The following is a 14,287-nucleotide window of genomic DNA, read 5'->3' on the forward strand; positions in this document are numbered from 1 at the left end:
GTATTGATTATCATATGCTAGATCTAGGGTTTATAGTCTTGGATAAATTGCATGTACAATAGAGAAACCTAGATCCAAGCATTAGGGTTTGTATGAGCATATAGGATGTTCTTATGGCCAAAACCCTTCAGTTGGCTTAACCGGGATGACAACAAACTTCGGATTTGTGGTCATTATAATAGCTCAACCCGCAGGGGTTCTCTTGACTCTAGTTCCTATTCTATGGAATAGGATGAAGGGTTTTACCATGAGGTTCGTGGTAGAGCTCATACTTGGCTTAACCACTAATACTTGGTGTATGCAAGCCGTATATAATTGAGGTCGGCAGGATGTTCAGTTGTGCGACTCCACCCCAGACCCACAACCCAACGAGGAACAAGGAGTAGGGAGGAAGCACACATCTTAAATCTTTTTTATCTCAATTATATACCACCCTTATGCATATACTCAGTTATAGCGGTCAGTCCCATGAGTTCTATCCTCTTGATTCACGAACCTGCTTGCGAGGTGCGAAGGGTCTTTGGGTTTCTATGGTGTCTGCTTCGGATGGTTATCGTCTTCTGAAATACTTGCAGTGTCTTTCGCTTCGGTTTCTATTTGTCTAAGAAGGGTTGGTTAACAGCGCGCGGTACCCTTCTCCCGGGTATTTCGGAAGGTTCGAAATAAAAGTGACGACTGATGGATCACATTAGGTTTTATTATTCTTATTTTGTTTAGGTTCGGGAGAACCTTTATTTGCCGAAATGGCTATGGTGAAAGTTCTTTTTACACAACACTAAGGATTTACACATGGTTGCACAAAGTCAAACCATGATTGATAAAGGCGTCGAAGTTGGCATACTTCGACATGATATAGAATGAGGGTCAATAGATTCATGTGCCGAATAGGTAAACAAGTTCTAGGCGTCTCGGGTTTCGTCCCGTGTATCACTGTCGCGGATACTTGGATCGATAGAGTCGACGCGGAACTATAGAGGGTCCTGAGTGTTTCTGAGTAAAGTACCTTTTCATGAATGGATTCTCACGAGGCATTTCTATAATCGCCTGACATATACTACTCATGTATAATTGAGGTGGGGAGGACTGTTGATTGAGCGACTCCGCCCTAAATCCACAACCAAACAAGGAACAGGAAATGAGGCGGCCTTCACTCACTCTAGGTCTATCCATCTCAATTATACATGGTCGTAACGTATATATTCAGCCATTATAGTTTTACCTGATGAAATTTTAAATTTTATAACCGTGCTGCAACTTTCGCCTTAACGGGGAAGTATTTACATTTAGAATTAGCTTTTTAATGTTTTTGGTTAGTTATCTGAGATTGAGAGACGTACCAAAAATCTACCAGTTCCTTGATGCTTCTCCCCAATCATTAGAGTTAGACTCCTCCTATGTCCTTGTCTTTTCTTTCCGTTGGGCAATCTCGCTTTAGGTGCCCAATCTCACCACATAGGTGGCAAACTGTATTGGTCGCCACATTGGTGGATTATGTAATAAACTCAACCTGGGTTCTGCAGACGCGAGCGGTATGCCCCTTCATGTTGCACCTAGCACAATGGAGTTCCCGGCATATACCATGATGATGGTAGCTACATTTGCTGAAGTGGGGAAGGTTTCCTAGGTATGGTCTTGTAGGTGTCGGGATGGAAAGGTTGGCAGGAATATTGACTGTCTCAGCTCGTTGTCCTTCGAAAGGTCCTTGAGCCGAGGTACTTCCTTCCTCGATCTTGATCTTTCTCTTCAGTGGATTTGATTGAGGTCCTTGGGTGGTTGGGTATGCAGGTGTTGGTTGCTGCTGTCCATTGCTTGGATCGGAATTTCCGGTAGGGCTCTTGCCAACATTGACGTTGTTAGCATTCAGTTGAGCCATGGCAGCTACTGTGACATCCCCAATTTCACGGCCAGAAAAGACCGATTTGTTTATGCTTTGTTTTATAAATCAGAGTGATCGTTTAAAGAAAACGGTTGCGGAATTTGTTCCCAAAATAAAATATGATAACCATTTATCAAAACATTTCTCAAAGAGAATGTATTTTCATTAAATAATAAAACCTCGGGATGTCATGTTCCGATATAGACCAAAAGCATAAACAATATAAAATAGACCTTACAATAGTTATTTATAACTATTGATCTATAATCCAAAACCTCTCGTCAAGTCCACCGACTTATACTCTTGTGTCATTACCTGTAATGCAAAGAAAACTGAGTGGGTCAGGCTTGGGAGCCTGGTGATCATATAGGGTTTTCAACCCAAAATAATACATTTATTATATTCAATTATCAAACAATCAAGCCAAATACCCATCCCCATATATACTTTATTTTCTCAAGGGTTTACCCTAAGAATCCACTATCCTTCATTCATTCATTCCTAAGGATTTACCTAAGGAATTGGCACGAAGTCAATTGCTGCCAAAGTTTATCTATCAGGTACTAAATCCATAGTTATCAGGCGCTAACTCCATAGTCACCAAGGTTCACTCAACAATAGGCGCTAACTCCATAGTCACCAAGGTTTACTTAACAATAGGCGCTAACTCCATAGTCACCAAGGTTCACTCAACAATAGGCGCTAACTCCATAGTCACCAAGGTTCACTTAACAATAGGCGCTAACTCCATAGTCACCAAGGTTTATACAATAGGCACGAAGTCACATCGTCACCAAAGCTTACTCAATAGGCATGAAGTCGCATCGTCACCAACTATTCCATCTACCCATGTCCTACCCAACATTTTTGTAGATACAAATACAAGCACAATTTAAATCATTTAAACACCCGTATAAAAACATCAATTCCAAGCCCATCTTAAATAGACAAATAATATATAACACATAGCACGTATTTCATAGCTAATACTTTATATTTATGTGTTAGAAGAAAGTAACTATACACTCACTTGATCAAAAGATGATCAGACAGCACTACGACTTGTAAAAGTAGTATTCTTCGGTGAAACCGGGATCACTTCACACACCGGGTTTCTCGCGGACAGAGCTTCGGCTCGGAAACTCTTTTTCTTCTCGGGATCTTCGGGCTTTGGGACTTGCTTCGGGTCTCGGGATGATACCGGGGCTTTGGAGGGTTAAAATAGGGCTTAGAGAAGGTATCAGGAGTGAGAGAGCAAGGGAGGAGCAACCAAAATCGGCTGACCCTTGATTTCTATTTATAGGGTGAGATTTTAGGGTTCACGTCGTGAGTTTTAAGGCTCACATCGTGGGGATTGATCGTCACTGCATGCGTCACTCATCCACTTGGGTCTGACAGCTCCGGAAGGTCAAATCTCAAAATTCACGTCGTGAACACAGTGTTCACGTCGTGAACTTTGACACAGTACCGGGTTTCGTGCCCCGAACTTCAGAAATTCATAACTTTCGCATACGAACTCTGTTTTTGACGTTCTTTATATCGCCGCGAAGGTGAGATTATGATCTACAACTCTCGTTTAGACTCCATTGGCTAATTTTGACTTTATTTTTAATATATTATAAATATATTACTTTTAGTAGGCCGGGACAGGAAAACTCCGTTCGAAATTCATAACTCCTTCATCTGAACTCCGTTTTCGTCTGTCTTTTTATCGTTGGACTAATATTGATGAGATCTTCAATTCTCATTGAGAAAGTTTTGGCTAAATATCACTCGACCTCAATCTCGAGTTTCGGGCTGCATACTGCTAATGCTGAAACTTCGAAAAATCATAACTTCCTCATACGAAGTCAGATTTAGACGTTCTTTTTATGCACGCTCTCGGTTTAACATATTCTACGACTTTCATTTAGATCTCTAAGGACAAATATCGCTCTAACGTAAATTCACTATTTACGTCGGCTGTGTCGTGCCGGTTATGTCGCGAAACTTCGACAAGTCATAACTTCTTCGTTATAACTCGGATTTCGGCGTTCTTTATATGCACGGAAACCTTGTGACATATACTACAACTTGGTTAAGATTAATACTTCTAAATAATCTTCCCTCAAAAAGTCATTTTGGATGCTTATCGTCTCTAAATTGACTAGCCCGGATCTATGGGCGTTACAAAAACATTTTGGGTAAAGAAATCCTTTGTTTAAAATACTGTTGTAACAGGATCTGAAGTAAAACATACAGTGTGGGAAAAAATTTGAGAAAAGCTTTGAACAAGTAAAGACGTTTTGGAAAACCATTTGCAGTATCATACTCGGTAAAACAGTTGACAGTGTAATAAATCCTTGTGCATGCGGGTTATCAATCACATGTGGTTGATATGATAACTGGCATGTTTAACTTGTATTCCCCACCCCCCATAAAAGCATGTAAAAACATTTAAAAGGTTAATTCGGGGGTATGAACTCACCTGTTGTAAGTGGATCGAACGAAGGTGTCGGTTGGGTGCTCGGTGTCAAGTAAAGACTTGAACACACTGAGTGACCTATTAACATATGATGACATATGTTTACATACAATTAGTAAATATAATACTAATTAAACACGTATGCGCATCCTAAAGTGCGGAAAACACTTTGATTAAGTGCTAGGGGTGTCCCGGGTAACATCTATGGGTATGTATGGCCTAGATAGGGAGTTTACTCTTCAAGAGTAAACTCTTTATAGGGTTCACGGCCCTAAGAACAACTCCCCATGAGTTTACGGCCGTAAACTCATGGTGAGGGTGTTCTAGGATGCTAAATGGTCTTATCTCACTCATAGATTTAGGCTAGGTCCAAATATAAGGCATAGGAATGGGTTTAAAGCAACAAATGGACCATTTGAGGAGTTTACGGCCCTAAACAAGGAGTTTACGGCCGTAAGCTCCTAGATGCACCTTCCTTTGGTGTATTAGGGTCTTAAATGGTAGAGAATAAAGTTCTATGCATTTTTCCAAGTCAACTGAAGAAGTTAGGGCATCATTTGGGCACTCTTTGGGAGTTTACGGCCCATGGACCAATCCTAGGGGGGTTTACGAACGTAAACTCCTATTTCCTTGGTTTAATTGATGTTTAATGCCTTTACTTCAATGGGGGTTGCTTCTAGACATTTTCCAAGGCCATAGGAGGTGTTTGAGGGCATTTCTAACACCTTAAAAGGTGTTCACGGCCTATGAAGAGGGGTTTACGGTCTAAGAGTGTTCTTGGGCCGTAAACTCATGTTTACTCTCCATATCATAAGGTTTTGGTGTTCTAAGCTTGAAGTTGTAAGTCCACAAGTCATATCTAAGCCCTAGGGGTAGTTTAGAGGGGTTTTGGGGCTTAAAGACCCCACTTAAGGGTGTTCACGGTCCAAGAGTGTTCTTGGGCCATAAACACATATTCTTTCCCCTATTTGATGTCTTAAACACGAATTTGCATGTTAACTAAGTTATACAACAAGTTAGGATAGATTACTTACTAGTTTGGGGGCTCGAAACGGGCGTTTTTGGCTCGAAAACAAGTTTTAGAGAGAGAGTGGAAAGAGTGTGAATGGAGTCCACTCCCCCTTATATAGGGGTTTGAGTTGGGGCTCAGTGGAAATCTACCCGATACTGCCGTTAAACGGGGCTTTTTGGTCGCACCCGATTAAACGGTCGTATTTTGACTTGGTTGAAACTAAAAATCTTTAAGGGCATTTTGTGGGTGTTTCTAATTTGTTTCAACCCTTACCAAGTCATTATAAAAGTCCCACATAATTAACCTCTTCTAAAAGGTTAACAGACAGCTTAATAAAACGAGGCTTATTAACGGAAGGAGAGGTTAAATATGACGGAATAAATTTCGGGTTGTCACAGTTATAGTTTGCAAGTCTGTTGTGCGTTGGTTTTGCATCAATGCATATGTAACTGGATGTTATAAAATGTAATTCCATGTATGGTATGGTGAGTAAATGTTATGATTATATAGTCAAATTTTATTCGTTCCTTTTGTATTAACAAAAAAAATGATATTTTTAAGTCCCTCGGTGATTTGATGTTGACATTCATGTGCAAGGCCTTCCCCAAACTAAATTGATGTGATCAATTAGTAGTCTGAATCTAGTCATCATAAAGCAGAAACCGGGAAACAAAATCTTAGACTATAAAATAGATTTGTATCTATGTCTTGTCTCCATATGATATCTTGTATAACGAAGGCATAATAATCACTTATCTTAGGGCCAACCTTTGATTATATCAGAGTTCAACGGTTGCTTTGGAAAGCACTCTTTACTGGTTATTTAAAGTCTATACTTGCAATAATAGTTGACGATTTATCCAAGTGGGTGATTGTTGGATTAATGTGTCTAAAGTTTTAACTAAATTGGTATAATCTTAGTAAATAAAAGTAAATTCCTTTTTGGGTTGCCATCGTAATAAAAAAAATAGTTAGGGTTGATATTAGGAGAGAGAAAAAATGATTTGTTAATATATTACATGATTAATATATTAATTGGAAATAGTTAACAATTAATGACGAATTAATCATAATTAATTGGAATTTAATTTTGGATTAATTAGAATTAATTAAAGTTTCAAGGGTTGCATTGCAATTGTTCAATAGTTAAGCAATGAAGACAATTCTAGAACCTCTCCGTGAGATGGACGGTTTTGAGGAGGCAAAAGAGAGATTCGGGAAGCCTCTTGTATTAGATATGGAAACGGATTTGAATCATATTAAATTACTATTATTTTAATATTCAAATATAGGTTTCTAAGGTATCGGGCAACTATATATATATATATATATATATATATATATATATATATATATATATATATATATATATATATATATATATATATATATATATATATATGGATCATAACCCTTGCAAAACCAATCCGCTACACACATACATAGAGAGTTTATATTTCTCCTCAATCCTTCCCCTATATTTCGATCATATGGTTTTTTTAGGGTTGAGTGTGAACCATTAGAGGTTTCCATATGATTGGAGCTAACTTTCCAAGGATTTTTACAAGAGAGTTGTTTGCATCATCAAATTGTTGCAAAAGGTATGTGTTTTAGCTTTGTTTTTTTTTTTCCGATTTTCATAGGTTAGTTTTGTTTCATAAAGTATGTTGCTATAACTAGAGAAAATGTCGTAGAGTTATAGGTTGCATGTACCCATAAGTGTTTATGAGAAAATCCGTTGTGCAAATCTCTTTGACGTAACCTAGAAAACCCATCACGTAGGATGTCACATAATAAAATCTTAAAGAAACTCATCATAAAGATTGACTTATTTTTCAAAAAAAAAATATATTAATAATAATCATTAAGGACTAAATGTGTATAAATTTCTTTTTTTTTTTAACCGGCAAATCATATATCATACATACTTATAAAACTATCATTTTTCCTTGAACCCCATGCATTTGAAACTCCCATAAAAATTTGCAAACACCTCATGCATTTGAAACCTCCAATTTTAATGAATATCACTCAAAAGTCTCTTGATAACGATTAACAATTCAAAGGTTTTATAACTTATATAATATATTTAATAAACAATTAATGGATACTCTACTATAAAAATGTCAATCTTTTTTAGTAGACACACAAATACAAATCACATTCAAAATTCACAAAGAAAACAAGTTTAAAGTTTTTTGTGTTGGTTTGAGGGCTTTGAACAATTTTTCGAGCCATGTTATTATGTTGAAGTTTTTAATTTGTAAGTTTGTTATATACTAATTCTTTTTTGTATTTTCTTGATTTAAGTATTCTTTTAAGAACATCATTGTATGTTGTGGTTGAAATTTTAATGTAAATTAGATTATATTCATGTTATCGATCATATGTTATGGAAGATGACATATATATAATATTTATTTAATTATTGTATACATGTTTGTATGTTCATGTTGCTTCAAAGTAAAGTATAATTAATCAATAATAATAATTGTTAAAAATAATGCTAAATAGATAACTATACTTAATTATATTAATGAGGAATGTAGGTTGATATCAATGAATATTACTGTTCAAAATAATTGAAATTATATATATATATATATATATATATATATATATATATATATATATATATTAGTGTAAAAATATTATCTCAAAGTTAATGTCAATAACATAACCATTTTAAACATATATTTTTCAATATTTTAACAATATGTTTTTAATCTTCGTTACGCAAAGCGCGCGAATTTGTTTAGTATAAATATATAATCTATTCTTAAACTAACACATAATTGCACCTAGGTCCACAACGAGACTTGAATCATCGACTTCTAAAGAAAAAGGACATCACCTCATACCGCTGAATTAGAAGACCTCTGGTATGTATAAACTGATAACTTAAGCTAAGTCGATCATGAACGTTTACAAAAATAATAAATTCAAAAGGCTTATTTAAAGATAATAATAATTAAATAAATAAATAAAAACTAAACATATACAAAATATGTATATAAAAACTATAGGTCATTTTTATATTACAAAAATAGGATGACGATTGTAAGTTTATATTTCCGGAAATAGTAAGAAACATGGGTTACGTAATATCAATTGATTATATTGTATATTTTTATGTCAATACTGCCAATACAAAATAGTTGGTACTGCCATTTTTTCTGTGCATTCGAGAGGAGATCATCATCACCGCCCCGACTACCTTTCCTTTCGCTCATTTGCCTCTCATTCTGTAGTTTCTTCACAATCATTACCCACCACTCCACCAGAATTACACTGTGATTCTTACCTTCATCTGCATCACCAAACATGAACAACTCTGGTTTGTCTCATCTATTCTTCATCGAAGCATTTCAATTTCACTTTCCTGCTCTACTTTCTTGCCGATTCACTGTTGTGCAATTTAACTTAGACTAAGTTCTGCTTTGCCTGTAATCCGTCGTCTATTCACCTTTTATGGTCGGATTTATATGTTTTTTAGGGTTTTCTACTTGACGTTTGTTATTTGTAAGTTACGTGAGCTTTAATCAATCGCCATTCACCCTAGCGTAGATGTGAATTGCTGTATCACTTTGATGATCAGAATTTGTGTTGGTAAATTGTTGATGTTATGAAGATGAATCTAGTGCAATTTGAGTTTGGAGATTTGTTAATGTTTTACTTGTTTCCCCTTTCGAAAATTATTGGAGATGAAGTGGGATCTATGGTGGCTTGTCCCAAATCGGGCAATGCATTACAGGGGTTTCAGAATCGGGCCTTTAATCTGTTATTTTTATGTATGCTATTTAACATAATGTTTTTCTGTTTATGGTTGTTTGATGTGTTATATTTGTGCATACTCTGATACAGAGAGTCCCCAAGACATGGTTCCTCCAGTTGAAGGCGTTGCTGGAGGTGGGACAGCATATGGATGGGGTGATGGTAGCTTACAAATACAGGATCAAAGTCTATTGAGAGGGACAATTGATCCTACCAGAGTTCCATCTTCTGAATTAGTACATGTATGGAGTATGCCAAGCACTGCAAATGTAGGACCTCAAGAAATGCCTCGACCATTAGAGCCTGTAAGTGTCTAACCACTGCTGATATCTAAAAAGCATTTTAAGTTTCTTTATCTTCATAAATACTGTTATCTTGAAGGTATCTCTTTTAGCTGCAAGAAATGAGAGGGAAAGCATTCAAATTGCTATACGTCCTAAAGTTTCTTGGAGTGGAACCAATATTGCTGGGGTTGTACAGATTCAATGTACTGATCTTTGTTCTACTTCTGGTGACAGGTTAGTATTTCTTGAAATGTATATCTTAATATTAATCAATTTTTTATTTTTGGATTAAAATTATTACTAAGATTGGTTGTAACCAGGTTAGTCATCGGTCAATCAGTTACATTGAGACGTGTGGTCCCTATTTTGGGTGTTCCGGATGCACTTGTACCAATTGAAATGCCAATCTCACAGATAAATCTGCTTCCAGGGTATTTAATATTGATTACCTTTGTGTTGACTTTTTTTTAGTCAAATGTCTTTTGATTTGACTATTATTTTTTTATTCTGCAGAGAAACATCTGCCATTTGGGTTTCTGTTGATGTTCCAAACACACAACCTCCTGGACAATATGATGGAGAATTTATAGTTACTGCTACCAAAGCAGATGCAGAGTGATTGCCTACCCTCTTTTTTCAGTTAATTATTAGTTGTTGAAACTTGAATGAAAATCTATGGAACTTACTATCTTTAATGCTAATACTAATTATGTAGCCGAGTTTAATCAATATTAAATTTATCTATATTAGTTTGGTTTAAATCTTTGCAGATATGCAGCACAATTTCTTGGTAAATCTGAGAAACACCAACTATACAGGGAACTCAAAAACTGTCTTGATGTCATTGAGCCAATTGATGGGAAAACAGTTGAAGAAGTGGTGAGATTAGGATTGTTTATCATTTGTGTTTAATAATTTTTGTAATGAACTGTTGATGGAGATGGAATCTTTTCTTGTTGTCAGGTAGAAAGAGTAAAATCTGCAAATACAACTTTGAGAAGAGTTCTTCTATCACCTTCATTTTCTGAATTCTTTTCAGAAAATGGTCCCCTAGATATGATGGATGAAGATGCAAACCTTTCAATACGTTTGAAGCTAAGTTTGACTGTTTGGGACTTTGTTCTTCCGGAAACGCCCTCGCTTCCAGCTGTCATTGGTGTATCCTAAATTCCTTCAGTTTAGTTTCATGACTAATTTTTTTTGCAAATGTCTACATCCTTAATAACATGTAAGATATCCGACACTGTAATTGAAGATCGTTTTGGTGTTAAACATGGAAGTGCTGAATGGTATGATGCATTAGAACAACATTTTAAGTGGCTTCTTCAGTATAAAATCAGTCCTTACTTCTGCAAATGGGGTAACAGCATGCGTGTTTTGACTTACACCTCTCCATGGCCTGGTATACTAATCATTCATTTAATCTGCTTCTTCTTTTTTTTTAGTATTATTTGGTGCTCATAATACTGATCCAAAACTATTTTGTAACTCTATTGTGTAGCTGATCATCCAAAATCAGATGAATTTTTCTCAGATCCTCGCCTTGCAGCTTATGCTGTGCCATATAGTCCTGTAGTCCCTTGGTATGTATTTAATTATTTATATCCCTGAAGTATTTTTTTGGTGTTTCTTATCATGTATTATTGATGAGATTCTTGATTTTTAACAGTGGGGATTTGACAAAGGATTATCTGCAGAAGGAGGTTGAGATTTTGAGATCAAAAAGTCATTGGAAGAAAGCCTACTTCTACCTATGGGATGAGGTATCAACACTTGAAGCAAATATCCAAACACATATTTCTCTAATGTTTTTGTCTCATTTTGTAATACGTGTGTTATTGTTGCAGCCACTGAATGTGCAACAGTATGATGCTATTCGCCACCAAGCTAGTGAGATTCATGCGTATGCACCCGATGCCCGTGTATTGACTACATACTACTCGGGTAGACTATTTGATAATTGATATAAAGATTGGTAAATTACTGTTTTACCCTATTGCTTGCTAGAGAGGATCTGAGACTAGTTTCTAGCTTTATTCAGGTCCGAGTGATGCCCCTCTTGCTCCAGACAACTTTCTCAAGGTACCAGGGTACCTACGCCCTCATACACAAATATATTGTACAAGGTAATTAATTAATAACAACATTCTTTTCCTTATTTCCATTCAATTATATTCAATAAAATTGAGTTTTTTTTTTTTTTTTTTTTTTTCATTTCAGTGAATGGGTGATTGGTAACCGGGAAGAGATGGTGAAGGATATAATTGCAGAGATACAGCCAGAAAACAATGAGGTAATAGTATAATATTTTTCAACTATTTGTATTGTCCCAATCATTTATTTATTGATGTTTTTTGTTATTTATTATTAGTATTTGGATGATGATGATGATGAGTAAACTAATGGGATGTATAATACTATATTAACAGGAATGGTGGACATACGTGTGCATGGGACCACCTGACCCTCATCCTAACTGGCACCTAGGTATGCGGGGCACACAGCACCGTGCGGTGATGTGGCGTGTATGGAAAGAAGGTGGGACCGGGTTTCTGTACTGGGGTGCCAACTGTTACGACAAGGCAACTGTCGCCAGTGCCGAGGTATGTACTATGTACATGTGGCATGCCACGTCATCATCGCTAGCCCTTTCTAATTTTCCAAAAAAAAACACTTATTTTGTGTATATATATCTATAGATCAAATTCAGGCGGGGACTCCCTCCAGGTGATGGAGTATTGTTTTACCCTGGTGAAGTTTTCTCATCCTCACATGAACCGGTTGCTTCTCTTAGGCTAGAACGCCTTTTGAGTGGGTTACAGGTAATAACAACAGTAATAATAGTATCAGTAACAGTAACAGTAACAGTGACAATGACAGTGAATTGTTTTTGCTGTTTGATAGGACATTGAGTATCTGAAGCTGTATAGTTCAAGATACGGGCGGGAAGAAGGGGTTGGGATTCTAGAAAAAACAGGGATGTATTTAGGGCCAGAGAGATACACTCTTGAGCACACCCCAATAGACATGATGCGGGGTGAGATTTTCAGAACATGTCGTTGTTTGTAGAGAAGATAGTCATCAAAATTGTTTGTAGTCATATAAATAATAAATGTGAAGAATCAAAATCACAGAATAGTTGCAGGTCATGTTGTTTTTGCTTAAGGCATGACATGCCATATAACACACATGTTAATTTTGATACATCTTATAGATCTTCATAAGTCAACATAATCTCCCCATGGTTATTACTTTGTAAACCCATCTTCAAACTTTGAGCTTGATCATACACTTTATTCAACCGTCTCCTCACTCCTCTCAATTTCTTTTGTGATCTTCTTCTTGCAAGTTGTGTCTCGATTTTACATCGTGTTTATGAACTCACAACTCTTGATCATACATCATATTTCTTCTAGCTTTCCACTTATAGTATAAACTCCTATAATATACATAAAACATTTATTCTAATTATAATGGGCATAACTCTATATAATTAAATCTCTAGACCTCATGAAAGAGTCGTTATTATTGACACAAATCCATATGATAAAACTTATAGACATTGAGCAAAAATTGTATGCATTTTTTTTCCATCGATTTTGCATGACCTTTGGGTATACTATTAGAGAAAGTTAATATGTTTATTTTATTTGAAACTTACTCTAATGCCACCATAGGTAAAGTGGTTCAAACTTTCATACTCTTTCTATACGAAACAAGCTTTTAATTTTCCCAATATTAATTTCAAGCACAATATTTTGACGATAAATATCTTCTTCACGCAAATTCCATTTTAAGCGTACAAAATATTAAAGTAAAGCTATTGTGTCCATAAACCATTTATGAAATATATAGCGAGAAATCAACTTTGTTTTCGGGTCCAACAATTAATTTCATACAAATTAAAAAAGCTAAAGCATAGCAAATCCTCCTTAATTAATAAAAGTTATTTTTGTCACAAGTCAATTTCTCATGAGTTTTGACACTTGTCATTTTGTGGTATTTTTGAAATAAATATTATCCACTTGTTAATTTTTTATTTGTTTCAGTTTTTAAAATTAAAGTCATATACTTACATTTGTAAAATATTAAATATAATATATATGATATTGAATTGTAATAAATATGTTTCTTCTTTTCTTATTTTAAAGTTGTACGTTAACAAATATTTTCTGTTTACACTTTAATGTTTAATCTTTTTTAATCCTCCTTAATAAATGAAAGTTTTTTTTTGTCACATGTCAGTCTCTCATGAGTTTTGACACTTGTCATTTTGTGGTATTTTTGAAATAAATATTATCCACTTGTCAATTTTTAGTTTGTTTCAATTCTTAAAATTAAAGTCATATACTTATATTTGTAAAGTATTAAATATTATATATATATATGATATTAAATTACAATAAATATATTTCTTTTTTTTTTAAGTTGTACATTAAAAAATATTTTCTATTTACACTTGAGTGTTTAATCTTTTTTTTTTTAAATCAACCCTTGTAATACACGGGTCTCACACCTAGTATCATATAATTTTGAAATCATTCATCTATTTTAATGGAATTCTATTTCAATTTCATAAATCATAACAAAAAATAGGGAAATCTACAAAAAAAAAATTGTGGATTTTGATTCTATTGGTAAAAAAGTCACCTTTGTTTATTTATTTATTTATTTATTTTGCAATTTAACCATTAAAACCAGTAAACACTTACAAAACAAACTCTTGTACCCGGTTAATGTCAATTTTAAGGGTTAATTACAAACAAACAAACAAAACAAAACAAAACAAAAATCATGGATGACTTTTTCGTTAATAATTGCTAAGTTTAAGGATTTTTCTAGAGATTCGTTTTATATATATTAAATTTATTTGAAGA

General features: G+C 35.0%; 1 protein-coding gene across 1 annotated transcript; it reads left to right on the top strand.

The window, feature by feature from the left end:
- Nucleotides 1-8,496: 8,496 nt before the first annotated feature.
- Nucleotides 8,497-12,732, top strand: LOC145072795 (alpha-1,6-mannosyl-glycoprotein 2-beta-N-acetylglucosaminyltransferase). The gene is made up of 16 exons (XM_079019303.1): nucleotides 8,497-8,689; nucleotides 9,217-9,431; nucleotides 9,508-9,644; nucleotides 9,731-9,841; nucleotides 9,924-10,025; nucleotides 10,181-10,289; nucleotides 10,374-10,568; nucleotides 10,644-10,812; nucleotides 10,912-10,993; nucleotides 11,080-11,173; nucleotides 11,258-11,354; nucleotides 11,452-11,536; nucleotides 11,631-11,703; nucleotides 11,840-12,013; nucleotides 12,110-12,232; nucleotides 12,315-12,732. The coding sequence occupies exons 1-16, from the start codon at nucleotides 8,677-8,679 to the stop codon at nucleotides 12,477-12,479; spliced, it is 1,944 nt and encodes a 647-aa protein (XP_078875429.1). The 5' UTR covers nucleotides 8,497-8,676; the 3' UTR covers nucleotides 12,480-12,732.
- The last annotated feature ends 1,555 nt before the right edge of the window (nucleotides 12,733-14,287 follow it).

This window comes from Lactuca serriola, chromosome 1, assembly GCF_051521515.1.
Source record: "Lactuca serriola cultivar US96UC23 chromosome 1, Lser_US96UC23_V15, whole genome shotgun sequence".
NCBI lineage: Eukaryota > Viridiplantae > Streptophyta > Magnoliopsida > Asterales > Asteraceae > Lactuca > Lactuca serriola.